Below are 20,468 nucleotides of genomic sequence, written 5' to 3'. Positions count from 1 at the left end.
TGTTGTTTTTGTTGGCTCTTTTTGGTAACAGAACGCGAATCATGGATCTTCCAATCCGTAACCCGGCACGCTAAGCACCAGATATCATGCCCAGTACCGCATATTAATGTTGAATGAAATTCACGTACATCGCTGTGAGTTAAAGCCACAACTTAATCATTGATATTTTATTAGAGCTGCGGTTGCATTTTTCGTTATATTATTGTGCATATAAATTTATCAAATTTAGAGCTTCATTGCTTTATTGCCACAATAGCAATTCAAATTTATCATCAGGTCATCAACATTCTTTTCTACCTTTACCACAGTAAACTTTGAATAATTTTCGTTGTTTTTAGTACTATTTCTTCATTTTTTGTTATTATAGAATACTTAATAAACATTCATATACATCAACTGATCTGATTGCTCACAATGTTCACAAATTTCGATAACCAGCTAATACTTTCTTTTCATGATTTTATTAATTTCTTCTACAGTCTTTAGGTTATCCGCTACTGTACAGTATAACAGACCTCAGTAACCATTTGGAGTTGACACTAGCCATTCAAACCAGAGTCTCAGCTTATATCACTTCGAAAGAAATCCTTGCTCTGTTATCGGAGAAAAAACGATTACTTCAAAGAGTGGTCAGTCCTGGCGAAATAGCTGTGGGGTTCGATCCTTGTGAAAACTCACCCTGTCAGAACGATGGAAAATGCCGAAGTTTTCTCGAGTTGCAAGAATCTTTATCCATCCTGGACTCCCCTTCTTTAGTTTTTACATCTCCAACCGTCAGTCGGCAGTTTGCCTGTAGCTGTCCAAAGGGATTCTCTGGGTCGGTATGCCAGTACCAACAGAATCCTTGTTCGCCAAACCCATGTTTTTCTGGTGGTACTTGTCACCATGATGGTAATGATTTTCACTGCATCTGTACCTTACAGTATCAAGGCAAGCAGTGCGAGTCTCGTCGGGCAAACATATGTGCTAGTTCTCCTTGCAGAAATGGTGGGACGTGCGAAGAGGGTCCAAATGAGTCTTTCTTTTGTCTTTGCCGGCCAGGTTTCCGGGGAAGTGTGTGTGAACAACTAACCTACGGATGTCGCCCCAACCGTTGCCTGAACAGAGGAACGTGCCTCCATGAAAAATCCGGTAAGTTTTAAGATGGAATGTGAAAGTGAAAATTGAATATTAAACCTGGTCCAAAATTATATTATTTTTAAAATTCTTTGTACCTGCATAAGAAATGTTAATAATATTACACCTGAAAAGAAAAAAAAAGAAATTTTACACCTTCTATCACGATCGTAAACATATTTCAATATATATATATACAAAACGAAGTTTCATACTCATGAATACCATGCTATTGTAAGTAAAACCACATAATAATATAAATAATCTTCCGTTTACTGACAAGTAACCTTCCGAGAACTTCCGAGAAGAAAAATATATTACTTAGCTTTTAAAAGAGCTGTTTACAACTCGACAGATATTTATTAGATTGTCTTTACTGTATCCTCCTGTCTGTGTAATTTTATTCTTAGATTTGTTTGTTTGTTGTTAAGTGCGAAGCTACAAAACATGTTAACTGTGCTCTACCTATTTTTTAACGTCATATGTCCTTAGACCCGCCGCTAGTGATCGGGAATGAGTGGCTTTTCTCATTTTAGAAAAAAGCGTCTTATGCAATTATGCCCCCCGCTAGTATAACGGTATATCTCCGGATTTACAACTCTAAAATCATGAGTTCGATTGCCCTCCGTGGGCTCAGCAGATAGCCCGATGTGGCTTTGGTATAAGAAAACAACACACATATGCAATTAATTCGATTTTAATGTAAAGGATGAATGTTTTGTTTGCGCTAGCCGTCCCTAAATTAGCAGTGTAAGACCAAAGGGAAGGCAGCTAGTCAGCACTACCCACCGCCAACCTTTGGGCTACTTTTTACCAACTAATAGTGGAATTGACTGTACCATTATAACGCCCTCACAGCTAAAAGGGGCGAACATGTTTGGTGTGACAGAGAATCGAACCTGTGACCCTCGGATTACGAGTCGAGAAAGGTTGAATGACTCACATAGTTCGCAACCATTTTGTCAAACTGCCAGGGCTCACCATGCTAAAACTTGGGATTTGATCCTTGCGGAGGGAAAAACACAGATAGCTTAATAGGAAAACAACTTAATTATGGTGGCAGTTCGTGAAATATGATTTCACTGGGAATGTTGGTCGTTGCATAATAAGCAGGTGATTTACATTAATTTTTCACATGACAAACTACTTTTTACGCGTTACTAAACACTATATTTCGTCTGCATTTGAGTTATATAGTAAACCTAAAACATAAAATAGCATTTATTTTTTATTATTTGTATTAAAATATAGTGATAAGTGCAGATTATTTTTCGTTACATACAGTGATATATGCATATTATTTGTACTATATACAGCGATAAGTTCAGATTATTTGTATTAATATACAGTAACACGTGCAGGCTATTTTTAGTAAAATACAGTGATAAGTGCACCTCTACGTGAGAGAAAAAATAGCAGAATTATTGTTGTAAGCTAGAAGTTTGACGTTAAATTATAATAAAAAATTGTACTTGTTGGGGGCTATACAGAAAGTTCAATCACAGTTAAATAACATGCATATGTTACTTTACCCTGCTATGTGAACATATGCACCTCTGAAACCAGTGGTGTTGAACGAAATATCCAACATACTTTCATTACCGCGAAACAAGGAAAGGCAAAGGTACCAGGTACTGATGGGCTTGTTCTGTTCAGCTTTATATTATCAATGTCAACGCTATGTCAAAACTTCTCATTTTATTATACCAGAGAACTGTCTTGTTAGAGTAAAACTAGTACCTCATTATATCGTTAATTTAAAAGTTCATTTATGTTATGAAGGTTAAAGAATAAATGCTAGAATACTGTTCAATTTAACGTTCTTTGGGCATGTTTATGAAGTTTATAAGCTCAGAACATTGAAAGAATACTAAAGAGAGCTTTTTGGTTTCCAAACGTTTTAAGGTTTAGTGATAAGCAAGGAATTATAAAAAGTGTTAGAAATAAATTGGAAATAAATCAAAGTGCAGTTTTTAACACCAAGAAGAATGAAAGGCGAATAAATAACGAATTTAACAAGCACTCATGATCATATTACCTAGTGTGCAAAAGACAAATCATGGTACCTCTGAGTCACTCACTGTACGCTGGTTTCAGATATTTGTTTGAAGTACAGGGACTAACAGGAAGGCTCCGCCCTTTACGATATTTTTTTTTCCTTTTTTAGAAAGCAAAATCTAACATTAAGTAGCACAAAATGCGAAACATCTTTTACTTTTCCGCTGTGTTTGGTCTCCTTATTTTTGTGTATGTTAGTCACGATATACTAATGAATTTTAAGTTTATTATAACATACAGCTATTGAGTTAGGTTTTGTTCAGAAGCATGTCTATCATCCCTTCAATTTGAACAATTGTTTTTATTTTCTGAAATAAAGCCCCCTTTTTACCCTGTGATTCAGAGGTAAGTTTACAGATTTATAAAGCCAAAAATGAGTTTTCAATACTCATGATGAGCACAACTCAGGTAACCCATCGTGTGACTTTATGCTTAATTATAAACAAACCTAAAATAAAAACAACACAATTTGATATAACGTTTGTGGATGCTCCTTTATTAAAAGTATTTTCAAAGCTTCATTTAGAATCTCACGTAATGCGACGCTCATTAAAATTTGTGTTTAATTTTTTTTTTGTTAGAAACCGATGGATTTTTCTATTACAGGGTACAGATGTATTTGCGATACGAACTTCTTTGGGAGACATTGTGAAAAATCAACATTTGGATTTCACCAGTATTCTTACATGAGCTTTCCTTCTTTAAAGCCCTCTACTAATGATATCTCTCTTGTCTTCTCCACAAACATGAAGAATTCACTCCTTGTATATAACTTTGGCAGACAGAGCGGTGGACGATCCGACTTTTTTGCTATTGAAATCGTTGAAGGGAAAACGCGCTTTTCTTTTGGTGCATCTCGCTCAGCTATAGCATCAATCATGGGACGCCAAGACGTTGCAGATGGGAAGTGGCACAAGATAACTGTTATTCGAAATGGCAGGGTAAATCTAATAGTTTCACCAATTACCTTCTCGTTTTGCTATCAACGATTTAAAAAAAATTCTGTTTGTATGTTCCATCTGCGTCATTGTTTATAAAATTATTTTAACTTGAAACTATTTAACCGATTTAAGAGGAAAAAAAAACGAAATTTCTATTCACAGTTAAAAAGTAAGGTAAAAATCGATAAAAAATATTAATTATGATTCTTTTACTGTTTTTACTTTAGAGTTAATACTATATTAAAAAAAGACATTTCATAAACGTTATAAAGAATAATGTGTCTTTTTTGTAGGAAAATAATAAATTAAATTATTTTTAGTCGCCAGTACTTTACTGGTGTAAAACACATCAACATTATGACGCTGAAATTGTAGTTCTTTCACTAATGTTTTATAGGTAGCGTCTTTATCAGTGGTTGAATGTAGTGAGAGTGGTGAGCTGTGTGACGAATGTTCTCATGGAAACATGAATTGTTCTTTATCTGCAACCGGACATGCAGGGTAAGCTGACATTCGAGTATTTTTATTTTACATATAAATATTCTCATGATTTTGTTAACGCGTGAGTATTTTTATAGTAAAGCCGCATCATTTTAGCATTGTAAATCCGCAGTCTCACCGGGGAGAATTGTTTTTTAATATGGCACGCTCCAAACAATTCGTCTTACAATTACTATGAAAATTACATAATGTATATTGAATTTTTCTTTTACAATTGCTGGATAGGATGAAAATAATTTCGCAAAATAATATTATGTAAGTAGGTTCGTGAATCGTAAGATCCGTTAATATAAGCATAAAACCCTGAAATATGCTTGAACATAAGTGAGACACATTTATTTTTATTGATCGAAGAAGCAAAAATGATTTAAAGTGTACAACAGAAGCAATAGAATACATTTAACCTGTTGACTAAGACTTTATTAGCCTAAGACCTCACAACTTTTCAACTTTATTGACGAATCATAATGATACATGTTCCGACTTGGTCTAAGTAATTGAATATATAAAGAACAGACAAATACCATATAGGAAACAAGGTCCTCTGTCCAACTATATGTGGAACGCCAGTAGTCAACCACCTCTGATATGTGTGTTTCGAATGAGGAATTACTTTAGATCTAGGGGTCTTAGTATATTAGACTACTTCAACTAAACTTGGTGAGCTTTTGTTCTTTAAAAAATGAAAAATTCCTACCCTAGAATGTTAGGATTTTGAAAGCACCAGACTATCAGTTCGATTTAGCACGTGTATTTGTTCACTATAAGCAAGTTCCATTGATTAAACTATGTAACAAATTTTAAACACTGCCCTGAAAGCTCATAAAACACATGTTTAATTTTGTTTTGAAAAGAAGAAAATCATAAATAATAACCATAATGACAAAAGATACTTGTTCATGCAAAAGAGAACTATGAATAGTCGCTTGCTATCTTTCTTATTGACTCCATAAGAAACAACATACCCAGAAGTTTATCTAAATTCACCAAAATGATAAAAAAATACATTTTATGTATAATTATTTAACATAATATGTTATGCAGAAAAAAATATAGGCAGTTGTATTTTCCAAAATGAAGTATTTCTAAACGACCAATTTGAGTAAGTTTGCTGTCTCAAGTTGGATTTCATACCATGCAGAATCAACTCATTCTATGGAATAATTATAAAAGATTGAAGTAAGTATGTGGTTCAGTCTTCGACATTTCATTTCAAAATGTGTCTTCTATTTTAGAACCTTAAACTTTAATGGAAATACTATGTACCTGGGTGGCGTTACTGCAGTGGACCCTTTACTTGAAAGACCAGGTCAAGTGTCCAGCGATGATTTTGTTGGCTGTATTCACAGTGTTTACGTAAATGGGCGTCAACTGGATTTGACTTCACCACTTAAATCGAATCATATTACTAGTACATGCCCAAGATTACAAAATGGTTGTGCTATAAAACATGGATGTGGAAATACAGGAATTTGTCAAGATTTGTGGTTTTCTACGAGGTGTCTCTGTCTCAAACAAGTTATTGCAGCAAACTGTATTGAGGGTAAGAAATTCAACTACAACCTATGTACATTCCCTAAATGTTTCTTTCTGCTAAAAATAGATAAATCTTAAAATTATTTGAACAAACCTTTTTAATGAGAAGCGTTATGAATTAGAATGTAACGCGTAAAGCACGGATATTTTAAAATTTTAATTTCGTTAAAATAAATTAAATTTTAAAACGTATAAGACCCATTTACAAAGATACGTTTGGCACTTGTACAAGTTCAAAGGTCGATTTTTCAAGATTCTTGACGTTTTAATTTCTGTCATTTCTGAAGGTAAATTTCTCTTTATACAACATATCCAGAGGGACCAAGGATGAAGACAAGAAGTTACTGTGTTAAGAGATAATCTTAGTTGTGTTACATCTTTCTATCATAAAACCTTGTCAAGCCCACTAATAACTTTCAACATTTTATGTTTTTTCGACATTATTATTGTGATTTTTCTAGACATTTTGCAGTCGATAAAAGGTTTTCATCGTTCTTTTTTATATATTATGCAAATTTAAATTATTTCATATTTCATCTTAGCCTTCACAACATATGCAGTCTTAACTGAAACGTAATTAATACACTATTTTACTTGAAACTTGAAAATTATATTGCTCTCACTCTTGAAAGGGCAAGCATGTTCGGTTATAGGCTTTGAACCCAAAATTCGCAGATTGCAAACCGAGCGCCCTAACCACCACGCCTTCTTATGGTCTAAGCAATATTTAGATATATTCTGATTATTTCCAAATTTTGAATGGCTAAAGGATTTTTTATGAGGATTTTGTAAAATCCAGCAGAGAATATGACATTTCTACTCTTTTACATATGTTTACATCATTTTTATTGTTTGTACGTTTTACGTACATCTTATAAAGATGTTTTTGATTAACATAAATACATTATACATTTTATAGACTAATGTACTTATACCTTTAAAAGCTATTACATAATACAATATGAGACAAGTTTTTATTTTTCCTTATTTTTAAAACTATTTGTTACGATAAATTAATTTTATTACTTTATTATATATATCATGTTTCAGTTATATAGATACCCACGCATATATCATGTGGAAGGAGTTAAGGATAATAATATAATATATAATTGTACTTAAAGAAGCTAATCCTAAGAATATAAAATGACACTCAAAATACTTTTACCATAATTGCTTATTGAGAGCCTCCTAATTTTTGACAAGAAAAAGACAGGATTTTTGTTTACAATTCTTTTGACAGCATTATAAAAAAATGCATAAATAAATCAAAATGAATATAACTTTATGGTATTGATACAGAACTATGAAAATAAGAAACCACGGTTTATGTCACTCGCAGATTTAATTTATACCCTAAACAAAGAGAATTCGCAGTTGGAGGATAGAAACAATGCTTAATTGATTTCTGCGTACGCTCCCTATAGGTATAACAGTAATTATCGGGGCTTATAATGTTAAAAATCGGGTTTAAAAAGCCCGTTGAGTAGCTTTGCGCTTAAAAACAAGCAAATAAAAACGTTCACGTATATCATATTCTCGGCTGGGCAAGGTTTAGTGGTTAGTGTTTGAAACTATGAATTCCAGCCTTCTTCACCTTTATCCAGTTACCTTCAAAATGAAATCGCGCTCTGCACTTTGAATCCATTGATGGGTTATAAGAGTGACGAAGAAATCCTACTATTTCATTAAAGCAGTCCAAGAATGTCGACAGTAGGTGGTGTTGATTAGTCAGCGCAGGTAAACGTTGAGTAGCTTTGTGCGAAATTCAACAGATATATTATATATATATATATATATTATGCACATGTCTATAAAGATTTACCCTAAATGCCCAATAATTAAGGAATGAATTGCGTAAATACAAACTTTTGCTATTTACTGCGCATATTGTTCCGAGCTTAAATTAATACCTAGGATGTTACTTTGTAGCATCTTCCGTGCATTTGAACATTAAAAATCATGCAATGTCAATAACCATTTAAATTCCTCTTTATGAAATGATTATTATTCAAACATTATTATACAATGACAAACAATAATAACAACCAATATTCTATTTTTTAGTAAGCATTTACTGTTCAGTCATAGTTTAATTTATTGTGTTTCATTTGGTTTATACGTGATTATTGTTTTTACTACACCCAACAAAATCGTGACACGTCAAGAAATGTTATTGTTGTTGTTTTTTTAATTTCGCGCAAAGATACACGAAGGCTATCTGCACTACCCGTCCCTAACTTAGGTAGTGTAAGACAGCTAGTCATCACCACCCACCGTTAGCTCTTGAACTATTTTTACCAACGAATTGTGGGATTGACCGTTACCTTATAGCGTTTCCACTGCTGAAAGGACGAATATGTTTGGTGTGACGGGGATTAGAACCCGCGACCCTCAGATTACGACTCGTGTACCTCAACCGCCTAGCCATGCTGGCCCGTAGAAATGTTATTCTTCTGCTTTGAAAATATTTAAGACTTGGACTCGTCTTTGTCGAATCACTTTAACTTTCTAACTATTTCCCCATCTTGCTGTATATATGTTTATGTTTTGCTATCTAAACTTACGTTTTGAAACTGTACCTTGATTAACGTAGAGTATCCTAAGTTTTCACAAAAAGCTTAAGTACGCTTCATATTTAATGTAATTACAGTTTCCATATTTCAGTTATTTACAGTGGTATTTTTAGGTTCAATACTTGTTATTTATGACAGTTTTTTATTTACAAAATTCGAAAATTTCTCTGAAAAACGTGCTAACAAAATTAATTCATTTTTCATTGATATAAAAGTTGTACTTTACCATAATTGAAACTTTACACGATATTTAATGTAGTAATTCTACTTCACAGCTTTAGAGCCTTTGTCTTTTGACGATGGTTCTTCATACTTGGAATTGATACCCCTAGAAAAATTACGTAGAACATCTCTCTTAACTGGACCCTATTACCACGCGCAACGGTGGAAGCGCTCTATATCAGGCCATAACCCCTTCGGAACAAAAACAGTTTCATTTTCATTCCGAACCAAGTCAAAAAATGGCCTGTTGTTGCACGCTACAACAAAAAACGAAGGGGTTACTATTCTACAGGTAGAAGATTTTAAAAAGTTATATATCTTGCATAGTGAAAAAATAATTTTGTATACAAGTTTTTTAAATTTAAGTATGTGTGTGTAATTAATTATGAGTTATAAGTAATGTATTTTGCAAGACTGAGTGAACATTTTAACCAAAATTAATCAAAAAAGATAACTGAGTAAGGCAATAGATAAACTTTTCCTTCTCATGAAATTTTTGTCACTTGAGAAATTTTGAAAAATAAGTTTACTTTTAGCAGCACTAATAGGTAGAATTACGTAACTTATATTTTAGTCTCGAATAATAAGCACATCTGGTAACCGATTCTAATACATTAACTGTTGATGTTTACAATATTTTTCTTCTTATAAGTAGGCTGCAGATATCATTTTCTTGAACAAACGTACAATGAATCCGAACTTTTATTTTTGAGCATTAAATGAATGTTTTGAAAAAAATACATGCTAGAAAGGGCGTGTAAACACGAATGTTTTATTAATCTTTTTTTGAATATTTTGTCCTCAAAAATTATAACTGTGTAAATTCAATTAAAATAGTTTTATGGAACACAAAAAATGTTTAATGTATTATACTCGCATAAATTTCAGCCAGTTCAAAACAAGTAATAACTCAGAACAAGCATCTTTAGTAAATAATTACTTATTGTATCTTTGCTGATCAACAGGAGATTATCTTTGTTCCAGTATTGTGTAAATTCATTTTGCTTAGAATTTAGTAAATAAATAAATAATCGTAGCATTTGTTAGAATTATTAACTATAATTTAAGAGTGAATTCTTATGAAGGGAAGTATTCTATATAAGCGGTTTGGGTTATAAGATTCTTTTTTATAGGCAACGTTTTTTGTCGATCTATAGCTCAGAAATGGTCACCTGGAATACAAATCTCAGCAGAAGATTGGAGAGCCTGTTAACTTAGTTCTTGATGAAATCGATGCTGCAGATGGTTTGTGGCATGAAGTGGTACTGACACTTAGCAATAATAACCTCAATGCAGTCAATGTATCCATGGACCAAGAGTGGAATGGATTAGAGACTGAACATAAGGTTCACGATGTCTTGGATCCTTACCTGACTGTGATGACAATGGGATTACACCCAGATGACCAAGCAAAAGACAACAGTTTAGTAGCAGGTAATGAAACGTTTAGACTTAATTATGGCTTTGCTTGAAATATTTAATAATTTACCAAAAAACAATTTTTTTACATGAAATTATATGTGATATTTATATCTCATGAGGACTTTTATGAAAAAAAACAGTATCTTACCATTACACAAATACATATATCTTCATTGTTGATAAAGCACATTTTATACATAAAATATACATCTGAAGTTTCATCTTTTTGAGGAAACATTCCTCCATAAATAAAACTTGTCTTCATATATTTATTAATCTTTGGTGTTTTGTTAAAATGTTCAAGAATAGTTATTATTATGAGGTTTATGAAAATTTAGGCCATAAATTTATACAAACAGTTTATCATGAAAATCACTTTTAATATTATCCACTTATATACTTTATTCAGATATTTTCTTGAATTATAGTCATTAAAAATTAAATACCTTACTAGCTGTTCATATTAAACCATTACAGCACTTTCATGAATTATTTCCTTATTTATGTTAATATACAGGTTTTCAAGGATGTCTCTCTTCACTAATAGTCAACGGAGAAGTTCAGAATTTGAATGCAACCAATAATTACTTTAAAGTGGTACCTCGTGGGATTATCTACAGAGGATGTACTGATGAAGCTCTTGGACTCGATGTTGCTCTCACCGACCCTCTTAGCATAGGAGTTATATTAGTGATTGTGTTTTTTGTCATTCTTATAGTAGTTATCTTAGTCAGTTTTCTAGTCTTTCGAAGGAGAAAGCTCTGCCGAGATAAAAACCAGAGTCATATAAAACAAAATGGGAATGCCTTCTTGACATCAACTAACGGTGACAGCCAACGTTCCAATCGGGATTCAAATTACGGCGAAAATGTGGGAAACGACGATGTTATAAGAAACCACATATCTCAAGAATTAGTGCCAAAAAAGATGAAAGATCGAGATGTCCTGACAGAACGCCCTCAACGCCCAGATATTATAGAAAGAGAAGTCATTAAAAGATCACCTGCAATGTCACCTCAATGTTCAGAAAATAATTCACATCAGGACAATCCTAAACCTTCTAATGGATTTGGAATGGGTAACATTCCTGATTCAGAACCACCCGAACATTACGATCTTGAAAATGCTAGCAGTATTGCGCCGTCAGACATCGATATAGTGTATCATTATAAAGGGTTTCGAGATGGAAATGTAAGAAAGTACAAAACTAATTCTCATATACCAAATTATCACAAACATAATCACAGACATAGTCCTCATCAGTTCCAACCTAGTCCAATCAGGGAGAGTCCTCGCAGTGTTATACACCAAAATTCATCTTCTATTCCCCCGAGAGAAAGTCCATCAGCATTAAAAATGCAAAATACCCCATTAGCACGGTTAAGCCCTTCTAGTGAATTATCTCAACAAACACCTCGTATTCTGACTTTACAAGACATCAGTGGAAAACCTCTACAGACAGCGTTACTAGCAACATCCCAAGGTGTGAGTCCTGAAGGCTTTAAGGATCCAATAATGAAGTCTGAACGAAGCCTCACTAGCCCTGTCAGCAATATCAGCCACAATACAGGAAGCTTTCATTCCCGTCCACAGTCGAGAAGGAAGAGAAACATTAGAGAAGGTGGAATTTCTTTAGGCTTAACAGTTGAAGAGATAGAACGATTAAACGCACGCCCAAGAAATTCGAGCCTTGTTAGCACGTTGGATGCAGTTTCTTTATCTAGTGATGATAATCCAGAGAAAAACAAACTTGCAGAAATTTTAGAGACAAATACCGAACTTCTTGAACCTCCTGATTCTTCTTCGGATGAGAGTGGAAACGATTCCTTCACATGCTCCGAGTTTGAATATGATAATAATTATGAGAAGGTACACAGGGATTTTGGGCGAGGTAATATGATATTTTCGAAATTAGCCGAGGAAGACAATGAAAATGATGAAGATTTAGCTAAGACATACGATGGGTTTGACTCAATTAGAGGATCCCTCAGCACTCTTGTAGCTTCTGATGACGATATCTCTAACGTGTCCTCATATAAACCAGCAAATGGGTCTGTATTAGGTTGGGATTATCTTCTGAATTGGGGCCCAAACTTTCAGAATTTAGTAGGAGTTTTTAAAGACATTGCAGAGTTGCCGGATACAGCACATTTGGCTACAGGACATTCAAAACCAAACGAAGAATATGTGTGACATAATATTTAACTTGTATATATATTTTTTTAAAGAATGTTCACACAAGCACTTGAAATGACATTGTAAAATACCCCAGAGGTGTTTTCTTTATCCGAGAATGATTTATGGCCGGAAGGACTTTTACGAGTGGGATTATTACTATTGGTTTGTATATACCAACCTACTTTAAACGGTTGCGGCCAAAAGACGATACTCATTGTTCTGGTATTGTGAATGATTATTGAGTTATTTGTATACTTACTATTAAATGTTTTATAAAACAAGGATCATGTACCTCAACAGTCAAACCTAGTCAAACAAGTATATTTGCAAAAATGAACATTTTTTGTTGTTGTAGTTGTTTCAGGCTTCGGTTCTTCGTTGTAACTGTAGCTCTTTCTTATGGTCAACTGAAGTTATTAATGTTTACGTATATTGAAGTAGCGATTTCTTGATGTAGCATTAACATGTTACTGATATAGAAATTTTGAGAAGAATCCAATTTCAAAATATTCTGTTTCTTTGTACTTTTATATCCATCGTACAAAATATAACATTTACAATGTTACTGTATTTGTTTAAAAATATTGGTTATATTTTGGGGAAATTAAAATAATCCCTAATACCTAATAATTATATTGTATGCTCTATCGACTTACGTACACGATATTTTGATAAAACTAATATCTAAAAAAAATCTGTAATTTACAATTTATGTTTTTAATAATACACCTCTGGTTACATGTCTATTTAACACCAAACTATTAAACAAATAAACGATCGATAATATTATTCTAGTAACTTTTAAACTTTGATCTTGGTATCAAGTCAATGATAGTAGCGATTTAAAATAAATTAATTGTAATATTATAGTTAAACATTTTGTACTGACAGGTATGAGACGTAAATAAAATATTTTATTTAAAAAAGACTAGACATAGCAAGCTGTAATAAGAGCTGTTAATCTAATGATTTAAACTACAGTTTAAAAAATGTTGCAGACTTTCTTTTATGTATTCGTTTTATCTAGTTGTCACATAGTGCCAATAAATATGCAGTTTTTTTTATTCTCATGTTAATGTTTAATAAAACACACACAAAATGAACTACTACTGTTATCTTATTGTTACTGATTTCAAAGTCAAACAATTTGTTAAAAATGTTCATTTAAAAAAGGCGGAATAGAGATCGTCAAAAATATAGAGGAAATACAGGTATATCAAAGTAAAAATGCAATCGAAAAAAATAAACAAAGAAACTTAAGGTTTGGTAACATATTACTGATATTATATCGTTAAGCTACAAATCTTTATATTAACTCTTCTAAACATTACAACTTTCAACACAGATACAAGATAGTAAATTAAAAATGCAATCGCAAATAAATAAACAAACAAGCTTCAGGTTTGGTAGCATAGTACTGACATTGCATTTTTACTTTAAGCTACCTATCTTGTTTCTGTGTATTTTTAAAGCTTCCTATTCCTCCTTTTCAAATTAATAATTTTTAATAATCTCGTTTCTTTAATTTTTCTATGCACATCATAGGCATATATCTTTATACTAGCAATACTGTCCAAGTTGAAATACTTTAGTTTAAATGGGCCCGGCATGGCGTGCGACTCGTAATCCGAGGGTCGCGGGTTCGCATCCCCGTCACGCCAAACATGCTCGCCCTTTCAGCCGTGGGGGCGTTATAATGTTACGGTCAATCCCACTATTCGTTGGTAATATAGTAGCCCAAGAGTTGGCTGTGGGTAGTGATGACTAGCTGCCATCCCTCTAGTTTTACACTGCTAAATTAGGGACGGCTAGCACTGATAGCCCTCGAGTTGCTTTGTGCGAAATTCAAAAACAAACTTTAGTTTAATTAAATGCGTAGATGGTGTATAATATTATCTTTGGAACAATGGAAACTTTTGTACTGGCTTCATACAGACTGAACGACTTGTAGTCCTGGTCAACATATCATATGTGATGCATATGCTTGTTATATATATGTATATATAGCTGCTATATTTATACACTGTAGATATATGGTGAATTTGTAAACAACGGATTATAGGCTCTATTTAACTATACTGGAATGATGCATGAACTGTATTTTGTAATCGCATGAATTTTATTTATGCATACACATTTAATACATATTGAGCAGTATATATGTATATCTATAGGCAGGCTTTATAGAGTTTTTAAAGCTGTTTAGCTGTGTGTACATGTATATATATAGCCATATGAATATTTTTTTTAATTGTATAGATGCAGGCATATATATTCAACACAAATATAGAACAATGAGTCATAATATGATAGCATACGTATACAAATAAACATTTTTTTTAATATTTACTGTAGTTATTATATTTACCGTTCCCTCTCTCCATTGGCCATAGTGAAAATGGTCACATTTTGGCTGCAGTTGGTCAGATTTCCTCCTGGAGTGACATTCTGCGCACTGTACAAGGTCGAAGACGTATTAATTAATAATTATGAACTAATTATATTACCATATCACTCCATTTCAGATGAAGTTTGGGTCCTAACGCTTCTACGACTCTCTTCTACTGTGAAGGTCCTGAACGTTGGTGGACCATTGCTATTGAATATTTATCTGAAACTAAATATATTTTAATAAAATTTATAACTACAAATTTTCTGACTCACTTTCGCCTAGAATCACCATCATTTTCGCCATCTCCTGCTTACACAATTCATTCCACTCCTTATAGTCAGCTTCAAGGATGGCTGTTCGGTAGAAGTATACAGTATCAATAAAATTCACAATTACACAGTATTAGCTATAATTCGATACTTGCCATCAGTCAACACCATAATCACCAACCCGATGCTTGAAACTTGGCTTGGTGCTATCCTTTAAATTACGGCTTAAAGATTTCTGTTGTGTGAAACAACCTAGACGTTTGTATAAAATCGCTGAAATCGATCATGCAGTGGTAAAAGAAAATTAAAAACGAACTGTGATCCTGTCAGCATTGTCATGTTCGAAACTGCAGGGACATAAACAAATTATACGATTGTTTGTTTGTTTTGAATTAAGCACAAAGCTACACAATGGGCTCTCTGTGCTCTGCCCACCACAGGTATCGAAACTCAGTTTTTAGTCTGTAAGTCCGCAGACATACCACTGTATCACTGGGAGGCTAAATTATACGAAACATCAGTACAATTGCAACAATAAGTTAATAATCACCATGATACACGTGTCATGTCTGCTATATAAACATTTAATTACATCCACGGTCTGCATGTATGTATGCGTGTAGTATATTATGAGGCTCCAAATAAACCACAGACTACATAAAAACAATTGAGTTTGAATCGTAATACAGCAGCTGTTATTTGCTAGATAATCGAATAAACTTAACAACTACCATACACAATACATAAAAATGCGTTTAGTAATTTGACCAAGTTTTATCATAATAGTCACACTCATTTTGCTGTAGGCTAGCGAAACAATATAACAATACTAAATAATAAATAATTACAAATGAGTGATCACTATTATGAACAACTACAATGGGACGTGGTAATATTTTAGTGAATGAAATCAGTTGTCATTACATAAAACGAACTCCATTCTACTATTAAAGTATAAATAACACTATTTTTACTGATTAAAAACATGGTTAAGCCCTATTATTATTACTTAAGAAGTAATTTCAAGTATATTACTAAAATTAGTTTGTACAGAATAACAAGAAACAGTCAAGTTCTAAATTTATAATCATTTCTAAAACATAACAAGCCGACAGCATTCTAGTATGTACTATGTTAGAAGTTAGTTGAGTAACCACGATGAAATCTATATTGATAAAACACAGAATATTTGTAACTAATGAATACTTATTTTGATAACAATGTAAAGTGTAGAACGGCCTGGGATGGTCAGGCGGTTAGTGTGCTTGACTCGTAAAGTGAGGGTTGCAGGTTTGAATCCCCATCACACCAAACATGATCTCCCTTTCAGCCGCGAGGGCATTATAATGTTACGATCAATCCCAATATTCGTTGGTAAAAGAGTATTCAAAAAACAAACAAGGTAGAGATACTGTTTGAACTTGTAAAGCACCATGTAAAACCACAATGTTTTAAAGGTTGTTTTGGATAAATATTTCAACTACAAATACTTTGAATAAGCTTTGTGCCTCTGATAATAAATCTATAATTTTACGCCATATGTACTATTGTTACTAGAAAAATCAGTTTTTCTCTTCTATAAAACAGCTTATGTCTGTCGTTTTGCCTGCCGATAACGAAAAACTTCCAACTTTTCATCTCTTTATCACTATGAAGGACCGGCATGGCCAAGTGTTAAGGCACTCGACTCGTATTTAAGTGTCGCGGGTTCGAATCCCCGTCACACCAAATATGTTCGCCCTTTCAACGGCAAAGGTGTTATAATATGACGTTCAATCTCACTATTCGTTGGTAAAAGACTAGCTCAAGAGTTAGTGGTGGGTAGTGATGACTAGCTGCCTTCCCTTTGGCCTTACACTGTTAAATTAGGAACGGCTAGCCGGCCATATATTAAGGAAGTCATCCATTAATATATTTAAAACTAGTTGGAGTATCTGCCCCATGGACGGATGTTATGTAAATTAATGATTAATAAAAGATTATCTTAGGACATGAAAAGTTGCTTTCCTTATGTAGTTGTAGAAAATTTCCATAAAAACTGCAAAACGCAAAGCAGAAAATTTGCATATATCCCCGCATGAACCTAATGAAACTCCATACCAATTTTGGTAAAGACCAGCCACGCCTTGCGAAGTAGTTATAAGGACATACAACAAAGAGTACCATTATATTTATATAGATTTAATTTAGAATGTTTTAATAACTACTAGCTGCATGCATTGTTAATAAATATTTTGATTATCTACTATGACCATAAGTGCACTGATTGCATAACATTTATACCTACGTCTATCATTCTGAAGTACTATTAAATTAGATTTATAATTTCTCTTTTTAAGGTACTTGAGTTGATACAAAAATGTTAGGAGTATACTGCTATACTCTCTTAGCTACGAGAAATTATTTTTAACTATAAAGCGTGGGCTGGACCTGTGTTAAAGCTGGATATTTCGGAGATGACAAGAAATGTTCGATTGTTTCTTTGAATTTCGCGTAAAGCCGTCTCTAATTTAGCAGTGTAAGACTAGAGTGAAAGCAACTAATCATCACCACTCATCACCAACTCTTGGGCTACTCTTTTACCAAAGAATAGTGGGATTGATCATCACTATATAACGCCCCCACGGTTGAAAGGGTGATTATGTTTGGTGTAACAGGCATTCAAACCCGCGACGCTCAGATTACGATTCGAGTGCTTTAACCACCTTTTCATGCCGGGCCAGAAAAGTTCGAATCCGTGCGACTATCCACAGACTATTAACACTCGCTTTAAACTGTGGGTACGCTAGAAGAGTGACATTTAATTCCTTAAAGTGGTAGGGTGCTTATAGTGTCAATAGCTTAAAATTAGGGACGGCCGTATGAAGTGTTAGTTGCTTGGTCATAAATATAATTATTTAAACTACTTAACTGGAAATAATTTAGAACTACATTTTGAAAACAGCGTGAGGAAAATATTCAGTACATATGGTTTTACCTGGCTTACAAGTGTTGTGTTGGTTGCCAATTTTGATGTTTTTGATGTATTTTTTTCAAATTATTGTAGATTGTATCTTACAATGTTTCAGTATCTTGAAAAAAATGAAATAAAAATAAAGCTCAAAGTCAAGAAAGAAGTGTGAAATATAATTTTAGAAATGTTTTTCATTCTTTATCAAATTTTCATTGACATTCAATTAATAATTGTAAGGGCAAATGATAGAAATTGGATCTAAGCAAATGAATAGTGACAAGTATTTACGTTATGCCATATAAATATGGAACAATTTTTTTCTGCAATTGTTCATTTCCTATTCTTCCTTGTTGAAACTTAAGTAGTAAAACGTTAAACTTTTAATGGGCAGAGAGCAGTTAGTAAGTTCTGTGTTAAAACAAAACGAATAAACCGCCTGGTTAGTATGTGTTTTTCTTATAGCAAAACTATGTTGGGCTATCTGCTGAGTCCAACGAGGGGAATCGAACCGCTGATTTTTGTGTTGTAAATTCGTAGACTTACCACTGTAGCAATTGGAAAACCGTGTGGTTAGTACGAACATACAATATAAAGTGCACGTTTCACGAAAGGGGAAGTGACACAAATACTGAATTGATATTAAAGAACAGTATTTTAGCTTTATAAAGTTTTATTGTAGATTCTTCTATATTAACTACGTAAAAGAAAAATACATTTGCATTTAGTTTCCGTGCGTGTTGACATGGTAAAATAAAGACGAATAAGCAGTGTTCAACAGTACTTGTACAGCTTGCCAAGGAACACATTGCCAAAGAGAAATCACCCGATTTGGTCGTGCACTCGACAACAAACAAACAGTTATTCGAACGATCCTATCAGATATCGCTGGTTGAACTCCGTGGTGATTCGACTTCAGAAAATAAAACTGCAGCGGAACTATTTGTTATCCAATACTTATGTACCTAAATAAACACGGATGGAAACTTTTCTGATTATAGTAACAAAAGTATACGCTTTATTGGATAACAGTATTTGCTTGGATTGGAATACGAGCATCTACTATATATAAATTCGAACTTTATGTCAAATAAATACTAACAGCTTCAACTTCAATAAGAAACAATGAACTCACGTTTCTAACCACTTATATAAAGATATTATGACCGGTAAAATCTAAACAAAGTTGTAGTACGCTGTCTTTGCTGAGTGTAAACTTGTACAATAAAATTCCTTTTTACGAATTTTAATAACTTTAATTATAATTTTTACCGGATGTTTGGCACAGATAGCCTAGTTGCTTTGCGCCATAAAATGCCAAACCAACAAACCAATAAAACGTAACGATTCATTGTTTTCTACGCCATGAAGAAGCTCTTAATTAAAGAAGCTGCAATAATTTTCTTACAAAAATCAAAAATAGCGATCTATATGGCAAATTGTGTTTCCACAAATTGCACTATGTTATCATAAAGAAACGAAATTTCAGTGGCTTATGTACTAAAGCATAATCGTTTTGTTTGCAATAATATAAATTATAAATTTCTAATCCAAATGTAATTAAGAAAAAAATATTTTTCTTGTGTACTGTTTCGTAACTTATATTTCTTAGCCCATTCAATTGAGAGAATTTTGATATCTAAATTAAATAGTTGTTGTATATAACATAATGATCACAAAAATTAACATAATGGAATAATGTTAAATCAGTGTATTATATTAAATCAAAACAGCATAGTTATTGGAATATAAACAGAAAACGGAAAATGTAGTATAATTGTATATTCGTGTAGGGAATTTTACATGTACAAGTAAATATTACCGCAGAAACTAAAGAACTACAAAATGTTCTCAATCATTGCTAAAATTTCTTATGGAAGATGTCTACAGAGCTTACACTTAGCATAATAGTCACAGTATATCAATTACACTAGTAATTTGTGTAATAATATCCTATAAAAACAAAAACGAACCAGTGAGAACTTCTATTTTTACTGCTGTTTTTGTTTTACCAACCGATGAATATCAGTCCCAAATTCCAAGGTAAACATCTATGTTTTAAGGTGTAAGTGTATTGATTTGACAATTTTTTTGTTTATCTTTATACAATTATACTAAAATGATAATCTACCACGATCAATTCTAATAAATGAGTTATCAACAAACATGAAGACAATTTTTCAAATGGTATATTGAAAGAGGTACTGCTTCAAGACAATATCCAAAATGACAAGTACGAACAGTCCAAAGCAAAACAGTTTCTGCTAGGCCAGTTAAAAACGAGATATCAACGAGCTCTTTCGGTCC

At 33.0% G+C, this 20,468-nt stretch overlaps 1 protein-coding gene across 1 annotated transcript in view; it reads left to right on the top strand.

Moving 5' to 3' along the window:
- LOC143253223 (cadherin-related tumor suppressor-like) overlaps nucleotides 1-13,614 on the top strand; it is a 140,345-nt gene extending 126,731 nt beyond the window's left edge. Inside the window, exons 11-17 of the mRNA XM_076506706.1 lie at nucleotides 480-1,131; nucleotides 3,781-4,115; nucleotides 4,513-4,616; nucleotides 5,852-6,159; nucleotides 9,004-9,242; nucleotides 10,108-10,384; nucleotides 10,890-13,614. Of these exons, the coding sequence (XP_076362821.1) occupies nucleotides 480-1,131; nucleotides 3,781-4,115; nucleotides 4,513-4,616; nucleotides 5,852-6,159; nucleotides 9,004-9,242; nucleotides 10,108-10,384; nucleotides 10,890-12,565 (3,591 nt within the window). The 3' untranslated portion in view covers nucleotides 12,566-13,614. The remainder of the gene's footprint in view (nucleotides 1-479; nucleotides 1,132-3,780; nucleotides 4,116-4,512; nucleotides 4,617-5,851; nucleotides 6,160-9,003; nucleotides 9,243-10,107; nucleotides 10,385-10,889) is intronic.
- The last annotated feature ends 6,854 nt before the right edge of the window (nucleotides 13,615-20,468 follow it).

The sequence above is a fragment of the Tachypleus tridentatus genome, chromosome 6, assembly GCF_004210375.1.
Source record: "Tachypleus tridentatus isolate NWPU-2018 chromosome 6, ASM421037v1, whole genome shotgun sequence".
NCBI lineage: Eukaryota > Metazoa > Arthropoda > Merostomata > Xiphosura > Limulidae > Tachypleus > Tachypleus tridentatus.
Note: the sequence above shows the minus strand (reverse complement) of the source record. Positions and strands in the feature narration are given on the sequence as shown.